The following is a 17,839-nucleotide window of genomic DNA, read 5'->3' on the forward strand; positions in this document are numbered from 1 at the left end:
GATGGACCATGGGGCTTGCCTGTGAGCGAGCAGGGCTGGGACCTGGAGCTCCCAGAGCCTAAGCTTTGCCTTCACCACTAGCCCTTCTTATTATGATGTGAAATGGAGGCATCTGTCCATTGCTGAACCATGCAGTGGCTGCGGGAGGGAGGGCAAGAGGGCTCTGGAGGGGCCAAGCACTGAATTGCCAGGAGTGCCTGGGGAGCCGTACTCTAAATTGTGATGGTCCCCTGACCATCAGCTACCAGCTGCCTCTCCTTTTAGCTCTCTCAGTCTGGCTTATTCTGTGAGAGGAGGATCTCTTTCAAAAGATGGAGCAAAGGCTTTAAAAAGAGCCCTGTTCAAGGCAATCCTGCATGAGCAGCAGCAGCCTGGCAGTGGGCTGGGGCTCTGTGGGGCTAATTGTAGCCGCAGGGCTGCAGGCACACACATGCCCATTGCTGGAGGAGGGGGTGGCTTTGACCTCTCCAGCTTCTGTCCCTGTGAGTTTGTGCAAGCCCTGCCTCCTCACACACTTAACCCTGCACAAAGGCAGGAGACAATCACATCCTGAGTCCTGTATCGAGCCGCCTCGTGGCAAGGGGCCCTTGCAATTAGAATGTCGTCATCTTCCAGCGGGAAGGGAGAATGGGAGAGGTGTGCTCAGGGAGGGGAGAAGATGGAAGGGGAAGAGCTGTTCTGGCGAGGGAAGTGAGATGCTGGAAAATGGGCCTTTTGTTGGCTTTTACCCTGGCTGTGAGGTGGCAGCCTAGTTTGGTTTTTCAGTCTTTGTTGTTGGGAGCCCCCCGCCCAGCTGGCAGCTCTGCCGGCCCCGTGCTGTCGCTGTGAGCAGAGAGGGTGGGTTTGCAGAGCTGCAGCCAGGACGTTCAGAGCCGGCTGCATTGTCTGCCCCAGGCACTGTGCCTGGCACAGCACCCTCCTGCTCTGGGAGACAGCAGTAGCACCTATGTGGGTGCCCCAGGGGCCAGCATCCTAGGAGGAAGTGGCTTCCCTGCCTTTATGGTGCATTTGAGGGAGGCTGAATCCCCCTAAAACACAGGGCAAGGGGCCATTTTGCCTGCCTGTGAGCTGTGTGTGTTCTTAGCTCAGCCCCTTGCAGGAGGCAGAAGACTTGGGCCACCACAAACCAGTGCCTTTCCAGCAGGGCTGATAGCCTCCAAACTGACCTCAGCTTCTCTCGGGCGTGTGGACACTTCTGGCTGCTAAAATCTGCTCTTGGCTGCTGAGGATGCAGGACAGTGGCATGGAGTGTCCATGGCCAGCAGCACTCTGAAATCAGGGCAGGGTGAGAGACTGACATAATTTTGACTTCAAACCATTTCAGACTGGTTTTCTCTGGGCTTAGTGGTAAGTGTGGAGGCTCAGGTGCAGGAGAATGGCATTCATCTTCTGTGCTGGGTGATGGGAACCTGATTTACTTTCCAGATCTCTTAACTGGTAAAATATTATGAAAATGTTGAGAGGTCTGCCAAAGCCCTTCAGCAGCAGTGAGGAATGTTCACTGTACTGATACCCGTCTCTTTTCCTGGCTTCTCTGTCTGAAGTGTTTTACTGTTCCTCACCTGCAAACACGAAAGTCACCCTGTCTGTCCCCAGAGCACCCTTGCTGTCTCTGGGGTGGCCATTGCAGTCAGAATTGTGGCTCTTGCTCTCTTGGACACTGTTGCTGCCAATCAGCAGAAGAGGACATGGAGCTATTTAGCTTTGTTACTTTGGAAGCTGATAATTGTCAGTCTTGGAATTGCAAACACAGCTCAATGCTGTCCAGCACAAGGGTTAGAGCCCCTTGTCCCTTTTCCTTGCTCCATTCCCTGTAGCTGTGTTTCTAGGACTCCTCACTCTGCTGCATGAATATTCACCAGGCACCAGCTCTCCAGCCACAGGATTTAATCAGAAAGGCTGAGCATTCGTGATTAAAATGCCTCCCATGGGGGGTCAGTGCCTCCAGCCAGCTTTGGGCTTTCTTCTGGTAGCTTTATTTTTTTTTCTTTCCCCATTTGCAGTGGGTCATTCTCTTAACCATCTGCTTCCCTCTGCTTGGAGGGGGGAGGCAGCCTTGGGTGTGATGCTGAGGTGGGACAGGGTTAGAGGGGGCTTACTGAGGAGGGCTGTGGGCCAGGACTGGCTCCACACTGGAGCTGGAAAGGGATGCTTGGCTTTCCTGCTGTGGGCTGGGTGATGCCAAAGGCATCAGGTACCCTCCAACTCCCTTTCTTCCCCAGGCACAGAGTCCTTCTGCTGTGAGGCATTACTGGCCTCCAGCCTGCCTCAGGATGCCCTCAGCATGGTGTGAGGCTTATTAACAGCCATAAATCAGGCAGATATCTGCTGGCCATGAGCAGCCCTGGGGAGAGCAGGAGCTGTCCCCTGCCTTGTGGCTGCTTCTGGGTGAGCTGGGAGCTGGAGAGGACAGGGCAGGGAGCTCATGCTTGCCTTGACCAGAGAGGCCAACAGCGAGAGGGACAAAGGGAGAGGGGAGGGAGCTGGGCACGACCCAGCTGTGTGGAGAAGGGATCTGGTGCCAAAGTGATGGATCCTGGGATACTGTCTCACCAGGTGGCTCCTCAGGGGGAGCTGCCAGGCTGGTGGTGGCTTGGGGAGCATCTTACCCCAAGTGTGACTTGTGGCTTTCCTCACACTCCTGCCCCCCAGGTCTGGTGGTCTCAGTACCCCATGAGCCTCTTGCAGAGAGAATGTGCCTTGGGGAGTGGAGATGATGGTGCCAGCTCCTTGCCCTGATCCAGACAGATCTACATACCCTGGCATGTCCAAACAGATGCTGAATGGAACTATTTTGTTGCTGCTGCTCATGCTGCCCTCTGTGCCAGAGCAGGCAGGGTGTCACACAGAGGAGTGCTTTCTCACCTTGCTTCCATATGGGGTGGGAGCAGTTTGGCTTCAGAGAGAAGCACCCCCCTTTCCTCCAGGAGATTAGTTCCTGGGTGACTACACTGGCATGCTGCTCCCCAGCCTGGAGCCAGCCTTATCTCCAGAGCACCAGTCCCTGTGTGCAGGCTGCTGCTTGCACAGGAATTTGCAGGGTCACTAGAAAGCTTTCACCTTCTGAAGAGTAGAGAGAGGTGAAAGAAAGAGAGATGTTTCAATTTGTAAATCCTCCTGCACTGCAAACTTCAAACAGGGCTGAGGGAAATCAAAAGGCTTTGCAGCACAGCAGCCATGGCAAGAGAAGAGCAGTAAAGACAGCTTTGTACCTGAGGCTTGGAGCTGGGCCATGGGTGAGGGACCAGCAGCTGGCATGTGCACATGATCATCATCAGGGATGGGGCTGACTGGGGTGCCAGGAATCCTGCTGCCCCTCGGGCCTCCTTGCAGTGGGTTGGAGGAGGTGAAGCACATAGGGGAGGTTACAGCAAGGCTTGGGATCCAGGGTTGGTCATGGGAGTCACTGTTGAGATGTGCTGAGGTAACTGTTGTGCTGGGATGATGATGGAGAGCCAGTTTTCCAGGGAAATGTGGGGGTTTGAGGCTCTCAGGTGAATGTGGGATGGGAGATAGGGATGGGAACAATGGATGGCAGCTGTGTGCTGGTAATGCCCACGGGGCACCAGTGTTGGGGTGCTGGCAATGGGCTGGAAGATGGATTGCTTCATTTCAAGAGCAGTGAGGTTCCTGATCAAACATTTCTGGGGCCACCAAGGTTGGCAGAGTCTTGCCTTGCCATGCTGAAGAAGGGTCCCCTCCCAGAAGGAGGGGCTCAGGTGACAGGAGGCATTCTCCTGGGGGGCAGCAGACAGGCTTCTCCCAGCTGGTCACCCCAGCCAAAGCTGCTGTCAGAGGTGTCTGGGGTGTCCTGGGCTGTCAGGATCCTCTGGGTCTCTGGGAGTGGGTGGTGGGGTGGGGCAAGGGCCCATGATCACAGATGGAAGCTGCACCATCACCCTCTGGGGCTGTGCTGGGTGCCCCTGCAGCCTGAGCAGCTGGGCTGGGAGTGCCCCGATGTGCGCGGGTGAGCTGCTGCTGCTGCTGCTGCTGCTGCTGCTGCTGCTGCTGCTGCTGCTGCTGCTGCTGCTGCTGCTGCTGGCCAAGGTCCTGAGAGGGAGCAGGCAGGCGTGCTCGGGTGTCCCTGCACACTCCTCTTCCTCTGCTCCTGCTTGGGAGATTGCTCGTGTGGTGCGCCATCCCGAAGGGAAAGAGTTTGTTTCCAAGGAAAACAAAGATTAAAGAGAATTAAACAAACCAGAGATGGGCTGAGAGAGGGAGAGATGCAGAGCAGATGGTGAGAAGCGGGGAAGCAGAGATACCAGCATAAAAGCTTGGGAGAGCCTGGAGGAGAGAGGAAGGAAATGGCAGGAGGAGAGCACAGGAAAAGGCAGCATGGGGAAGGCAGACAGGGCACAGCAGGGAAGCGAAACACCCCAGGCCCTGGCATCAGCTCCTGTGTTTGCCAGACCTCCTGCTGGGACTTCCTTCTGTTCCTGAGCACCTTTGTTCCTGAGAGCTCAGTTTGCTGCCGAGACCCAGGACAAGGAGAAAACCTGAGAGTTCTTTCAGTGGAGAGCCTGATGGGGAGGAGAAGGTGCAGCCACACCGCCCACTCCCCCTCCATCCCAAGTGTCCCCCTACGAGCCTCTGGGACTGTGGCTCCAGGCTGCCTTACCAGGGACTGGGACCTGTTGGGGTCACACTGGGGTGCAGGGCTCTGCCCTGGGCTGGGAGGGGAAGGCCCTCCAAGCAGCAGGCAGAGACTGCAGCGTGTTCCTGTTCCCTCCAACAGACGGGATCCACAGCGTGACGGCTCAGTGCGTCCTGCGCGTGATCATCATCACGGAGGACATGCTGGCCAACAGCATCACGGTGCGCCTGGAGAACATGTGGCAGGAGCGCTTCCTCTCCCCGCTGCTGTCCACCTTCCTGGAAGGAGTGGCCACCGTGCTCTCGACGCCCAAGGAGGACATCTTCATCTTCAACATCCAGAACGACACGGACGTGGGAGGCACGGTGCTCAACGTCAGTTTCTCAGCCCTGGCGCCGTGGGGCGGGCGCTACTTCAGCTCGGAGGAGCTGCAGGAGCAGCTGTACATGAAGCGCATGGTGCTGACCGGCACCTCCATGCTGGAGGTGCTGCCCTTCGACGACAACGTGTGCCTGCGGGAGCCCTGCCAGAACTACATGAAGTGCATCTCCGTCCTCAAGTTCGACAGCTCTGCCCCCTTCATCGCCTCGCACTCCACCCTCTTCCGGCCCATCCACCCCATCGCGGGCCTGCGGTGCCGCTGCCCCCAGGGCTTCACCGGGGACTACTGTGAAACGGAGATCAACCTGTGCTACTCCAACCCCTGCCTGAACGGGGGCATCTGCACCCGCAAGGAGGGCGGATACACCTGCGTCTGCCGCCAGCACTTCAGCGGTGAGCGCTGGGCTGGGGCTCCCCGGAGGGAGGGAGCGTCCCTTGGCACTGCTGTCACCATGGCAGGTGCTCTTCCCAGCAGGGCAGTGGGTGTCAGAGCCTCTCTGTGCCTGCAGAGGTCCAGCTCTGCTCCCAGCTCTGTGTTTCCATGGTGCTGCATGTGCAGGGCTGAGGTTGCCATAGAAATCTGTTTTGTAGGGAGTTGGCATGGAGGACTCTTGGGGACCCTGGCCATCACTTTCCACCCCTTCTCTCAGAGTGGGAGGACTAAGCTAGACTATGCGAGCCTGGGGCACAGGAGGTTTCTTGGCTGTGCCCCGTGCTAGGAGGGTGATGGGCTCTGGGAGCATTGGAGTCTGTGGTTTTAGCCTGTTCCAGTCTTCAGCTGGTCTGGCAGAGGTGTGGAGCCACACTGGCCCCATGTGCAGTGGCTGAGCTGCAACCCAGCCAGAGCAGAAGGGGAGGCTGGGCCTAGGTGCCCCACCAGGCAGGATCTGAGCCAGGCAGATCTGGTCCGAGCTGGGGGGGCTGGCAGGGGAGTTCCCAGTCCAGCCGGTGTCTTGTTGCCACAAGTTCCCAACAGGCTGTGGAGAACTGGCAACTGGGGATGAGGGGAGGTGGCCTCTGGCTACTGAGGAGGGATCCCCTGCCTTGCTCTGACTGTCGGGAGGGAGCATGGCAGCAGATGGCTGCCTGGAGCTCTTCTGTAGGTGGCTCCTGGTGAGATAAGCAGAGTCAGTGGTAATTAACCTCCGGCATTTGAAGCGTGAACAGCCATTAGCAGAAGGGTTAATGAGCTCATTTGCCTGTCACTTCATGCTGTCTCCTCATCCTCCTTGCCTATCACAGAGCAAGTAATGGGAGCAGGGCCTGGGCGTGGGACTTCAGCTGAGTGGTTTCCTGGGTTCTGTGGGAATAGCACAGGAAAAGGGGCTGACAGATGCCCTGCACTGCACTGTTGAGCTGGCGTGGGGCATCCCTGTTACCCATGCCAGCAAGGTGCCAGGGTATTTGATGTTCTCCATGTGGTTCCCACTTGAGTTCAGTGTTTGGAAGCTCCCAGTGCCATGGATACTTCTATAGCTATTGACAGGGCAGTGGCACTGGGCTATCCCCACACCCTAGAGACAGGACTGAGATGCCTGTGCCAGGTTTGTGTGGTGGCAAGGCCCCAGGAGGCACTCTCAGCATTACCAGGACTTCCCTGGCTTGCTTCTCCTTTCTCAGGATTGTGCAGCCAGTGCCCTCCTGTCGCATTTCCATGCTGTACTGGATCCAAAGTTGTCCCTTCAGCCAGACCTGGCATCACATCCAGCCCAGTGGCTCGTGCTGGGCTGGCAGTGGTCGCTAGCTCACTGGCTGCTCTGGGGAACACCTGGGTTTCACTTGGCCTATCGTACCCTTCCCTGGCCCAGCTGCTCCACAGACTCCTTCCCCTCAGCTGCCCTGTCCTGAATCCAGGCTGAGCTCTGCATTCCCAAGACAAGGAGCACGAGTGTGGCTGCCGTGTTCGCGTCCCAATCCCTGGCTTGCCCCCGCAGGCGAGCACTGTGAAGTGGACAGCCGTGCAGGGCGCTGCGTGCCCGGCGTGTGCCGCAACGGCGGCACCTGCACCGACGGCGCCGACGGCGGCTTCCGCTGCCAGTGCCCGGCGGGCGGCTTCGAGGCGCCCTTCTGCGAGGTGTCCACGCGCTCCTTCCCGCCGCGATCCTTCATCATGTTCCGGGGCCTGCGCCAGCGCTTCCACCTCACCCTTGCCCTCTCGTGAGTTCTCCCTCCCCTCCACTGCACCCACACAGCGTCCTTGGCTCGCCTGGCCCTGCTCTGGTGCTCTTGCGCGATCCAGGTGATGCTCTCCACGCCCCTGTGTTGCTGCCTCGCTCCCCCATGGGGCTGCCCTGGCACCTTTAGCCCAAGGGCTCTGAATCTGCACTGGCATCAGCTCGTGCCTTCCTGCAGTGCTGCTGCCCTTTGCTGCTGCCAGCTCTCTGCCTCCATGCTCAGGTTTTAGTGTCCCTGTGCTGGGATGCTGTTCATGCCACGGGAGAGAGGGGGTCTCCACGTGCTCCTTGCACACACCCTGCCCTCCTTCTTCCTGCCCTGCCCCAGGTTCAGCACTGTGGAGCCCGGCGGCCTCCTGCTCTACAATGGGCGTTTGAACGAGCGGCACGACTTCCTGGCAGTGGAGATCATCCAGGGGCAGGTCCAGCTGAAATACTCCACAGGTACACTTGGCCCTGCCTGCTGTGGGATTTGTGTCATGGGAGCTGTGAGAAGGCCTGTGCTGAGTGGGAAGACAAGAATGCTGCCCTGGATGGAAGCTGTGCTAAGGGAAGCAGGGTTAGGAGGTGTTAGTGAGCATCAGTGGATAGCACAGGAGATGAGTTGTGTGTATCAGGACTCTCCCTGGGCTCAGGACTGCGGTTTTTGAGCACAAACCAGGACAAACCCTTTCAGTGTTTGTCTCTCTGCTGCTGTTCTTTGCTGTTGTGTCACTGTGAGTTTCACAAGTCCATCAGCAGCACAGGGTGCCTTAGGAAGGGTGGGAACATCTGAAGGCCGCCTGGCTTCCCTCAGCCTGCCATCATCCCTGTCTCCTCAGGAGAGTCCAGCACAGTGGTGAGCCCCTACCTGCCGGGGGGTGTGAGTGATGGCCAGTGGCACACGCTGCAGCTCCGCTACTACAACAAGGTACGTGTGCCCAGCTGTCCCCAGCACTCATGGCTCTCTCTCCCCACGAGTGAGCAGCTCTGGCTCTCCTGCTCTCTGCCTCTGTCCCATGGCAGGGGCTCTGGAGAGAAGGTAGAGGAGGTTGTCAGCCCTTAGGGATGGATGCAATGGAGCAGACAGCTGGGTGCAGGGACAGAGAGACACTCAGGACCTCACTTGGAGGCTGCAGCAATGTGCTGCATGCAGTGTCCTTGCCCATGTCCCTCTGGTGCTGCTTGCTGGGCTTGGCTGGAGCTTTCCATCCTGCATTGCTCCCGCCTCAGGAGCACAGCTGAGCCTGGGCTGCTCAGGCCTTTCCCTGCTGTTGTGTGAACCCTTGGGTGCTTGGGTCTGAGGCATGTGTGCTGCTGACACCCCTCATTTGCTTTCAGCCCAAGGTCAGCACCCTGGGGGTGGTGCAGGGCCCCTCCAAGGACAAGGTGGCCATCCTGACAATAGATGAATGTGATGCTTCAGTGGCCCTGCAGTTTGGCAGCGAGATTGGAAACTACTCCTGTGCTGCAGAAGGTGTGCAGACCAGCTCGAAAAAGTGAGTTCCTTGGAACTGCTGTGGTGGGAAGAGGTGGTCCCCTGTGGAGCCAGGCCTTCACATCCAGAACCTTGTCTGTGTGTGCCTGTCCCTGAGGAGGTCTGCTTCCCAGCCCTGTGCACTGGGGAGCTGGCTGGGCCAGTGTGAGGTCACTGTACCTCTTAAAGCCCTGGGCTTCTGATCCTGCAGGTCCCTGGACCTCACAGGTCCCTTGCTCCTTGGAGGGGTCCCCAACCTGCCAGAAAACTTCCCCATCACTCACCGAGACTTTGTGGGATGCATGAGGGACCTCTTCATCGACAGCAAACGCATCGACCTGGCCTCCTACATTGCCAACAACGGGACTGCTGCAGGTACCAGTGCCTCTGCTCCTGCCAGCCTGCCCAGGGGTTGGATTTGCTCCTCACACAGCAGTGCTGCTGGGCTGTAACAGGCACCACAGCTGGAGTTGAGCAGATTCTCACTGGGGAACAAGGCCCTCAGGTCCCCCTAAATGATCCAATGCCCATCTCAGCTAACATTCTGGGAATGTCCCCTGATCCCAAGTGCAGAGCCTGTTGAGCTGGCTGACCTGGGAGATGCCAGATCATCGGCCCAGCTCTAGAGTATCTTTCTTCTGGTCTTAACCCTTATCCCTGAGCAGGCAGGGTCTGTGTGGAGACACTGAGCAGCAGGGCTTGCCCCTCTGACAGCCTGGGGAAGGGCCAGCAGGCAGTGGTGCCTTTCCCAGTGGGCTGGGGGGAGGTGGTGAACTGGCTGAGGCTGATGCAGATGGCTTTGATACCTCCAGGTTGTCATGCCAAGCACACTTTCTGTGACTCCAACCCCTGCAAGAATGGTGGCACCTGCTCTGTCAGCTGGGGGACCTACTCCTGCCTCTGTCCTGTTGGCTTTGGGGGCAAAGACTGTCGCCATGGTGAGTGAGTGGGCACTGCTGGGCACAGGCAGGGTGGGCTGCAAGGCTGTGCTGGGGTTGCTGTGGAAGCAGAGTAATGGATCCATGTGAGATGAGCTACCTCTGCTGTCCCTGCATCTGGTGCTCCCTGTGAAGTGCCCTTCCCTTCTCCTCACCTCCACTTTCCTTTCCAGCCATGCACCATGCCCACTATTTTCAGGGCAACAGTGTCCTGACCTGGGACTTCAAGGCAGATGTGAAGATCTCAGTGCCGTGGTACCTGGGGCTGGCCTTTCGGACACGCCAGCAGGATGGGGTGCTTCTGCAGGCCCACGCAGGCCAGTACACCACCCTGCTCTGCCAGGTATGGCCACAGCCTCGGCCACAGCACCATGGGCCAGCCTCTGCTGCTGTCTGCCCCAGGAGAGCATGGGGACCTCGTTCTCCCTGCTGGCCCCATCCCAAGCAGAGGGTAGTTGAGGGGAGAGGCATTTAGCAGGGATGGATTTCCCTCCCCATGCTTTGATGGAGGGCAGGCTGGAAGCAGCCAGGGTTGATGAGGTCTTTGCTCACTGCTGGCGTTGCTGCTCCCTTTCTGCAGCTGGCTGGGGGCCTGCTCTCCTTCATGGTGAGCAGGGGGTCAGGGCGCAGCACCAGCCTCCTCCTGGACCAGCTGCAGCTCAGTGATGGGAAGTGGCACGACCTCCAGCTGGAGCTGCGGGACGTCCACAGCGGGCGAGACTCGCGCTACGTCATCACCCTCACCCTGGACTTCGGGCTCTACCAGGTAGGGGCTGCTTGAGACCCTGGCACCAGGGCAGGAGCTGTGGGGGATGCCTGGCAAACACAGGCAGAGCTGTGCCTCTGCACCCCCTGAGAGGGCTGGGCAGGGCTGGTGGCCATCGCCTGATGTTACTCCCTTCTGCAGGACACGGTGGTTGTGGGAAATGAGCTGCATGGCCTGAAGGTGAAACACCTGCATGTGGGGGGAGTCCTGGGCTCTGGCGAGGTGCAGAATGGGCTGAGGGGCTGCATACAGGTGAGTCCACTGCTCTTAAACTCCCTTTTCAGTGGGTTTGTTATGTGGACAGGTGGAAACACAAGTGTGGCAACTGCTGCCAGCATCCATCCTGCCGGTGTCACTCTCCCTCTGGGCCTTCAAGGCTCTGAGGTGCCATGGGGTAGCATTAAATGGGGAGGATGACGAGTGGCTGCTGCTGGGGTTCTGTGGAAGTCAGGAGAGCTGGAGCCCTGTGTGTCTGTCCTGGCTTCACTGTGAGTTTGTCCCCTGCACTGCAGGGTGTGCGGCTGGGTGACAGCGTCACCGGGATCGTGCTGCCCAAGCCCAGCCATGCCCTGCGGGTGGAGGCTGGCTGCAGTGTGCCAAGCCCCTGCGACTCCAACCCCTGCCCAGCCAACAGTGTCTGCAAGGATGAGTGGCAGAGCTACTCCTGTGTCTGCCAGCCAGGTAGGACCTGCCACTCCTCTGCTCTTCCTGCCTGCTTATCTTCTCCTCTCCCCCTGTGACTCCCTCCTGGCCTGTGGCTGCTCTCCTGTCCCTGCCTTGGGCAAGTCACATCCCTGTCAGACACTCATCAGTTTTTCTGGAGGGCAGAATCCCTCCTGAACCCCCTGAATTCACTCCTTGCTACTCTGGCACCTCTCAGGGAGGAGGTATTTGCTTACATGGTGGTCTCTGTCCACCCCTCAGGGTACTACGGAGGGGACTGTGTGGATGTGTGTCACCTCAACCCCTGCAAGAACAAGTCGGTGTGTCGCCGCAAGCCAGGCTCGCGCCTGGGCTACGTGTGCGAGTGCAGTGGGAACTTCTTTGGGCAGTACTGTGAGCACAGGTGAGACACAGGGCAGGACCACGGCCTTTGGGCCTGGCTCCATGCTGGCCTCTCGTCCTGGATATGTAACCAGGGACTTCTCAGTGCCACCTTCCTCCTTGGAGCTGCTGACTGGTGGCAGAACAAGGCCTGGGGAATTTGGTTGTTGTAATATCAAAGATGTTTCTCTCCCTAGGATAGACCAGCAGTGTCCAAAGGGCTGGTGGGGAAACCCCACCTGTGGGCCCTGTAACTGTGATGTGAACAAAGGCTTTGACCCCGACTGCAATAAAACCAACGGGCAGTGCCACTGCAAGGTGAGGGGCAGCTGTGCCAATGGGGACATGGACCATGGCTTCTCTGAAACCCTGCTTGTTCTTGATGCTGTTCCTTGTACGCCCACCAAGGCCTGGCAGTTGCCCAGGTCCTGCTTTGTGTGCCCCTATCTGGGCTGGATCCCTGCTCAGCTCCTCTGTACAGCCTTCGTGGACCAGCAAGGTGGTGTTGGGAGCAGTGGGGTGCTTGAAAATTGGGAATGCCTTGACCTTCTTTGTCTCCAGCCTTGGCTGCTGTCCTATTGGGCACTCTGATGACTGTCCCCATCTCCTCCCAGGACTTCCACTACCGCCCCCGAGGCAGTGACACCTGCCTGCCCTGTGACTGCTACCCCGTGGGCTCCACGTCGCGCTCCTGTGACAGGGAGACCGGCCGCTGCCACTGCCGCCCCGGGGTCATCGGCCGCCAGTGCAACAGCTGTGACAGCCCTTTTGCCGAGGTGACACCCAGTGGCTGCCAGGGTGAGTGTGGGCACGGCAGGGTGGCAGCTGGTGCCACGGGGCGTGGTGTCAGTGGCCTGGCCCTGTGACCAGTGTGTCTCCACAGTGCTCTACGACGGCTGCCCCAAAAGCCTGAAGGCAGGTGTGTGGTGGCCCCAGACCAAGTTTGGCTTCTCGGCTGCAGTGCTGTGTCCCAAAGGCTCCTTGGGTGAGTGGGGATGTGATGGAGAAGGGAGGGGGCAGCCTGGCTGTCCTGTAGCAGCCCTGGCAATATCACTCTGTTCTTACACTACCCGAGTCCCGTTCAGCTGGGCTTGAAGTTTGGGAGAAGGAAGTTGGAAGAGAAAATGCCACAGCCTGGGGAAGAGCAGAGAGCAGAGGGCGCTGGCCATAGGACTGGGGCTGGGTAAAAGCTGTTGGGTGTAAGACCCATCACCCAGCCGTGGGGCTGTGCTGTTGCCTCCGTCTTGGTGTCCATTTCCTTCCTGCTGCTTTTTGGGTTCACCAGGCTCGAGGCTGAGCTCAGGCCAGGCACAGCACCCGCAGTGCCTTGCTGTGGCTCCACCAGCCCCATCCCCGTGTGCCCTGCAGGGGAAGCAGGGCACAGTGTGCTGTCAGGTGAATGCTGGGTAGCAGTCAGCATCCTGAGCTGGAGGAGGCAGAGCTGTCCTCAGTGACAGAAAAGGTGTCAGCAGGGTGTCTGTGCGTGGGGACAATACAAGCCCTGTCCTTCCCCAGCCCTTCGGCCCCGGAGGAGGCAGGTTTGGCTCCTAACTGTTGTCGCTTCTCTCCCCGGTTCTCTCGCCCTCCGTGCACAGGCTTGAGGGGTGCAGGTAAGGTTGTTCCCATCTCCTTCCCCCTGTGCTCTAAGGGCTGCACCACATGGCTTTCCCTCCCTGCTCCCTGCCTGACACCCTGCACACCCCTGCGCTTTCCCCATTGCTTCTGGAGCTGCCGAGGGTCTTCCCAATGCTTTGCCTGGTCTCACCACTCCTACACAGTGCTCCCTGCTCCCAGCTCACTAACCAGCACAAGCCCAGCTGCAGCTGCATGCAGCCCTTGCCACCCTCTGTGCCTAGCCTGCAGTGTTGGCTCTGGGCAGGTCTGTGCTCTGCTCCTGGCTGGATGGATGCTGCTCTCCTGGATGGCACTCGCTTGCTTAGGCTGGGAGGGGAAGGAGCTGGTGGTGAATGGTGGGTGGGGAGGCCAGGGAGGAATGGCACTGGGGTGGAAGAAGGGAAAACTACTTGAGTGGGGGGTGGTAGGATGGGAGCAGGAACTGATGGGCAGGCACAGCACAAGGTCCTGTTCCTTCTGCCTGGCTGGCAGGGGAAGGCACAGGGACCTGGGGGTCAGATTCTGCCCAGATCTGCATCTGAGTCAGTCTCTGTTCTGTGCAAGGGGAATGCCATCAGTATGGAGACTTCTTGTTCTTCCTGCTCCCTGCTGCAATGGCACTGGTCCCTGAGCTTCTGCAGCTGGGAGAAGGGTGGCTGGGAGGACTGCTAGGAGCTGGAGCTGGTGGAAGGGGGTATGCTTGTCCCTGGGGCTTTTCTGAGCAGCAGGTGGAGTCTGCTCCAAGCTGCCTCTCCCTGCCCTCCCCTGCCACCCTCTCCCAGCCATGGGCCCCTGGGTGGGCTCCTGTGCCCTGATGCTGTCCCCAGGAGGACCTGCTCCACAGTCCTGCTGGGGGCACTGGGGTTGCCTGGTTTCTGTTGCTCAAAGTGTTTGTGGTGACACACCCAGCTGAGAGCAGTTTTCTCTGTGTTGGCTTTAGCAGCGTTTTTGGTGGTGGTTAACATCTGATCCCATTGAGTTTTGGAAACTCCCTTGCTGTACACAACTGCTTGGGCTCCAACCAGGGACTGGGGGCTGGCACTGGATACTGAACCCACACTGCTGGATCCTCCACACTGGGTCCACCATCCCACTCCTCCATCCCCCTTGGCTGAAGGGGCTCATCTCAGGGGCTGGTTTTCCAGCCCAACAGCAGGGCTGTTGTACTCCTGGGGTGGCTTTGCCCTGTACAGAGAGCAAGACCTCAGCAGGCATTGCAGACTGTCAGCTGGGGATGCCTAGAGCTGCTTGGGCTGCCTAAGGACACAGTCATGTCCCCTTGGGCTTTTCCAGCCTGGGTCCTGCCAAGTCAGTCCTTTTTGCAGTCCTGTGTGATGGCACCTGGCATGATGCAGCCCCAAAACACGTATAGGCACCCAGCTCCTGGAGGGAGGGGATGGCAGCAGCTTGCTGAGGTTTCACAAACCCAGAATAGAATGGTTTGCACTGGTGCAAAGCAGGATGATGGCCCTGGGGTGTTACAGGCCCTCCCCATCACTTCCCAGTGCCACTCTTTGGGATTAGCTGGTGCAGAGGATCAGGCATTTCTCCTGTGCTGAATTTCCAACAAGCCCTTCCTCCTTGTTTTAGGTGCAGCCATCAGACACTGTGATGAGGAGAAGGGCTGGCTGGAGCCAGATCTCTTCAACTGCACTTCACCTGCCTTCAAGGAGCTGTCCGTGCTGGTAATCCTCTCAGCTCTGCAGCCCTGACAGAGCAGGGGCCCTCTGAACAAGGGCTCACAGCAGAACTCAAAGCACTCAGCTCTCCAGGGGTGCCTGGGGTATGAGAGGGCCTTGCCACAGTGCTCGGTCCCTTTCTCTTCTCACCTCCTTCCCCCAAATCCCTCTTGTGGGAGCAGTGGTCTGAGTTTAAGTTCACATGGCTTCATTTAATCTGTGTCTCCCTCAGAAATACTTGTGTCCTGCCAGAGTATTTGAGGGGAAAATAAATAACCCTGAGCAGGGCTGAGTGGTTTGAAGCTGGTGCGATGTCTGCTTCATGAGACCTCTGTAGCCCCTCAGTTTTGTCAGGGACAAATCCCTTTGAAATATCCAGGCAAATGTATTTAACACTTACATGTCATCTAGCTGAATTGAAACTGAAGCCAGGAGAGTTTCCAGGGAGGTATTGCCAGGCCTTGCCCTGTCCTTTCACCTCCCTGGCCTCTGTCGTGTGTGGCACTGGGTTAGCCAGGCCAGTGCAGACCCTGGTGTGTTGCTGGAGGCTGGTTTTCTGCCAGATGTTCTCCCTGTTCTAGAGACCACCACTGTGAGTGTCCTTGGCTTCTGCCGTGGCTTCAGAAATAATCTCTGTGTCCAGCAGGGCCTGCAGCATCCCAGCTTCCTGGCGAGGAACCTGCTGAATCGTTTAACCCTCTCTTCTCTCCCCACTGACAGCTAGAGGGCTTGGAGAGGAACAAGACTGAGCTCAACACGATCGAAGCCAAGAAGCTGGCCCACCGTCTCCGGGCCGTGACAGACCACATGGAGCACTACTTTGGCAATGACGTGCACATTGCCTTCCGCCTGCTGTCGCGCCTCATGGCCTTCGAGAGCCGGCAGCGCGGTTTCGGCCTCACGGCCACGCAGGACGCGCACTTCAACGAGGTGAGTCCTGCCCCACATCACAGGGGCTTCTGTTCCTGCTTCTCTTAGCAGCCACCCCGTGTTTCTGAGGGGATTGAGGGTGTGGTGGGTCCCTGTCGGGAGCACTGGGCTCCTCGGTTCACACCAGCAGTGTGGGAAGCAACACCTGTGCGGTCAGGGCTGGAGCAAAGAGTGGCTGAGGAGAGGCAGAGAACAGGCTTTGCTCAGCCTGGGAAGGCAAAGGGAGGTCTCAATGCTCATGGCAAGGCTGCAGGAAAGGTGTCTCCATAGGGCACTGGTTGGTGAGACTTGAGGGTGGGGGCCCATCATAGTAGGAAGTACCTCTCTTCCCAGAGCTCTTGTGCAGAGAGCACAGTGCTGCAGCCTGGGGGTGGTCAGGAGGGGCCCAAAGGTCACGCTCACCCTCTGTCCTGACGTCTCCCATTCAGAACCTGCTGCGTGCAGGCAGCTCTGTGCTGGCACCTGAGAACCGGGAGCACTGGGCCATGCTGCCCCACGGGGAGCACGGCAGCGCCAGCCTCATGGAGCAGCTGCGGGACTACTCGGGCACGCTGGCCAGCAACATGAAACTCACCTACCTCAACCCCGTCGGTGTCGTCACCCCCAACATCAGTGAGTAGGAGCTGGCTGCAGTGGTGCAGGGACACTCCTCCACACACCTTGTTCCCTTCTCATCTCACTGCATCTCAGGGAGTGTGCTGCTAATGTCCTTGATGGCTCTCTCTCTGACATGGGGAGGCATTTGTGAGAGATGTCCTAGTCCCATCCCTGCCTGGACTAGCTGACCTCCAAGAGCTAGCAGAGCCAGGAGTGTGCTTCCTGCTCACAGTTTCCAGTCTCTAGTTAAAAAGCAGCTGGCCTTGGTGGCAGGAGTAGTCTGCCCTACACCAGAGCAAGGAGCTGAGCTGGGAAGGAGCACTGTCGGTACTGAGTGTCATGCCCAAACAGAGGTCACAGCCCCAGCTCAGCCTGCGCCTTGTACGGTCCCTTTGCCAGGGACTTCAATCCTGGGGTGCTCTGCAGCACAGTTGCTCTCCAGGTGTCCATCCTAGACCTGATTTTCGCTGCTTTGCTCCTCCACAGTGCTGAGCATCGATCGCATGGAGAACCACTCCCACATCCGCCGGCGCTATCCTCGCTACCACAGCAGCCTCTTCCGGGGCCAGCCCGCCTGGGACCCCCACACCCACGTGGTGCTGCCACTGTCGGTGCTGAGCCCTCTGAAAGCCGAAGGTGAGCACCACAGCATCACTCGAGAAACAACAGGGGTGCCTACAGCTGGCAGGAAAGATGTAGAACCATAAAAAGGTTTGGGTTGGAATGATCTCCAATGTACGTTTGCATGTACCCTGCTGAGACGTGTCTCTGTCAGAGGTCCAAGGGCCAACTCTGAGATCCTGAGCTTTACACTTCACCACGTCTCAAAGGCTCCTGATGGCCTTGCAAATTGTCTTCAGAGCAGCATATGCTGGCATGTGTGTGTGGTTCTTTGTGTGTGTGTTCTCACCACCCCCTTGTGTGCACAGCTGTCCCCACAGCAGTGCCCACGCCGGCTGGGGGTGAAGGGAACTACACTGTGGAGAACTCCTCCCCGAGGCAGGCGCTGCCAGAGCCCGAGCCCGCTCTCACTGTGGTCATCCTCATCATGTACCGCACCCTCGGGGGGCTGCTGCCTGCCCGCTACCAGGTGGATCGCCGCAGCGTCAGGTACATCCTCCTCCCCTTTGCCCCCACAAGCACTGGGGGAGAGGAGCTGGCTGGACTGTTCTGTTCCCTCTGGCAGTTGCCAAGTCTGTCTGCAATTCCCAGCCTTGGTGTTGCTCTGTGCTGTGTTTCCCAGCCCTGTGTTGTATTCTGAGCAGAGCTCTTCCTTCTGAGATGGCAGAGCAGGACTCCTGAGAAGTCCTTGGGGGTCTGGAGCTGCCACGCAGTGATAGTGATGGTAGAGCTCTGTTGCTCCTTGCAGGCTCCCCAAGAATCCTGTGATGAATTCCCCCATTGTGAGTGTGTCTGTGTTCAGCAATCACACCTTCCTGCAAGGGCCCCTGGACACCCCTCTTGTGCTGGAATTTTACCTGCTGGAGACAGCCAACAGGAGCAAACCTCTCTGCGTCCAGTGGAACCACTCCAACCTGTGAGTTGAGCATGGCTGGGCCACTCTCTTTGAGCTGCTTTCCCCACACACCTCCTTGTACCCCAAGTTTCCCTGAGCAGCACTGGGATGTGGGGGTTTCTGTCCTCTCCCATGGCATTTGTTTCTTTT

At 58.4% G+C, this 17,839-nt stretch overlaps 1 protein-coding gene across 4 annotated transcripts in view; it reads left to right on the forward strand.

Annotated features, from left to right (window-relative positions):
- The window catches only part of CELSR3 (cadherin EGF LAG seven-pass G-type receptor 3), a 31,223-nt gene that overhangs the window by 3,987 nt on the left and 9,397 nt on the right, over window positions 1-17,839 (forward strand). For 3 of the 4 annotated variants that reach the window (XR_010368560.1, XM_064432680.1, XM_064432682.1), the window contains exons 2-23: window positions 4,736-5,368; window positions 6,910-7,132; window positions 7,478-7,593; window positions 7,971-8,059; window positions 8,470-8,627; window positions 8,817-8,980; window positions 9,418-9,543; window positions 9,717-9,886; window positions 10,124-10,309; window positions 10,451-10,561; window positions 10,822-10,990; window positions 11,234-11,375; window positions 11,551-11,671; window positions 11,968-12,151; window positions 12,237-12,338; window positions 12,949-12,963; window positions 14,558-14,652; window positions 15,367-15,576; window positions 16,005-16,188; window positions 16,660-16,809; window positions 17,103-17,283; window positions 17,543-17,710. Coding sequence is in view for 3 of the 4 variants with exons in the window: in XM_064432680.1 (XP_064288750.1) it covers window positions 4,736-5,368; window positions 6,910-7,132; window positions 7,478-7,593; window positions 7,971-8,059; window positions 8,470-8,627; window positions 8,817-8,980; window positions 9,418-9,543; window positions 9,717-9,886; window positions 10,124-10,309; window positions 10,451-10,561; window positions 10,822-10,990; window positions 11,234-11,375; window positions 11,551-11,671; window positions 11,968-12,151; window positions 12,237-12,338; window positions 12,949-12,963; window positions 14,558-14,652; window positions 15,367-15,576; window positions 16,005-16,188; window positions 16,660-16,809; window positions 17,103-17,283; window positions 17,543-17,710 (3,697 nt within the window). In the remaining variant the exon portion in view is untranslated. The remainder of the gene's footprint in view (window positions 1-4,735; window positions 5,369-6,909; window positions 7,133-7,477; window positions 7,594-7,970; window positions 8,060-8,469; window positions 8,628-8,816; window positions 8,981-9,417; window positions 9,544-9,716; window positions 9,887-10,123; window positions 10,310-10,450; window positions 10,562-10,821; window positions 10,991-11,233; window positions 11,376-11,550; window positions 11,672-11,967; window positions 12,152-12,236; window positions 12,339-12,948; window positions 12,964-14,557; window positions 14,653-15,366; window positions 15,577-16,004; window positions 16,189-16,659; window positions 16,810-17,102; window positions 17,284-17,542; window positions 17,711-17,839) is intronic. The other variant, XM_064432681.1, reaches the window with a different exon arrangement.

This window comes from Passer domesticus, chromosome 9, assembly GCF_036417665.1.
Source record: "Passer domesticus isolate bPasDom1 chromosome 9, bPasDom1.hap1, whole genome shotgun sequence".
In the NCBI taxonomy this organism is placed as follows: domain Eukaryota; kingdom Metazoa; phylum Chordata; class Aves; order Passeriformes; family Passeridae; genus Passer; species Passer domesticus.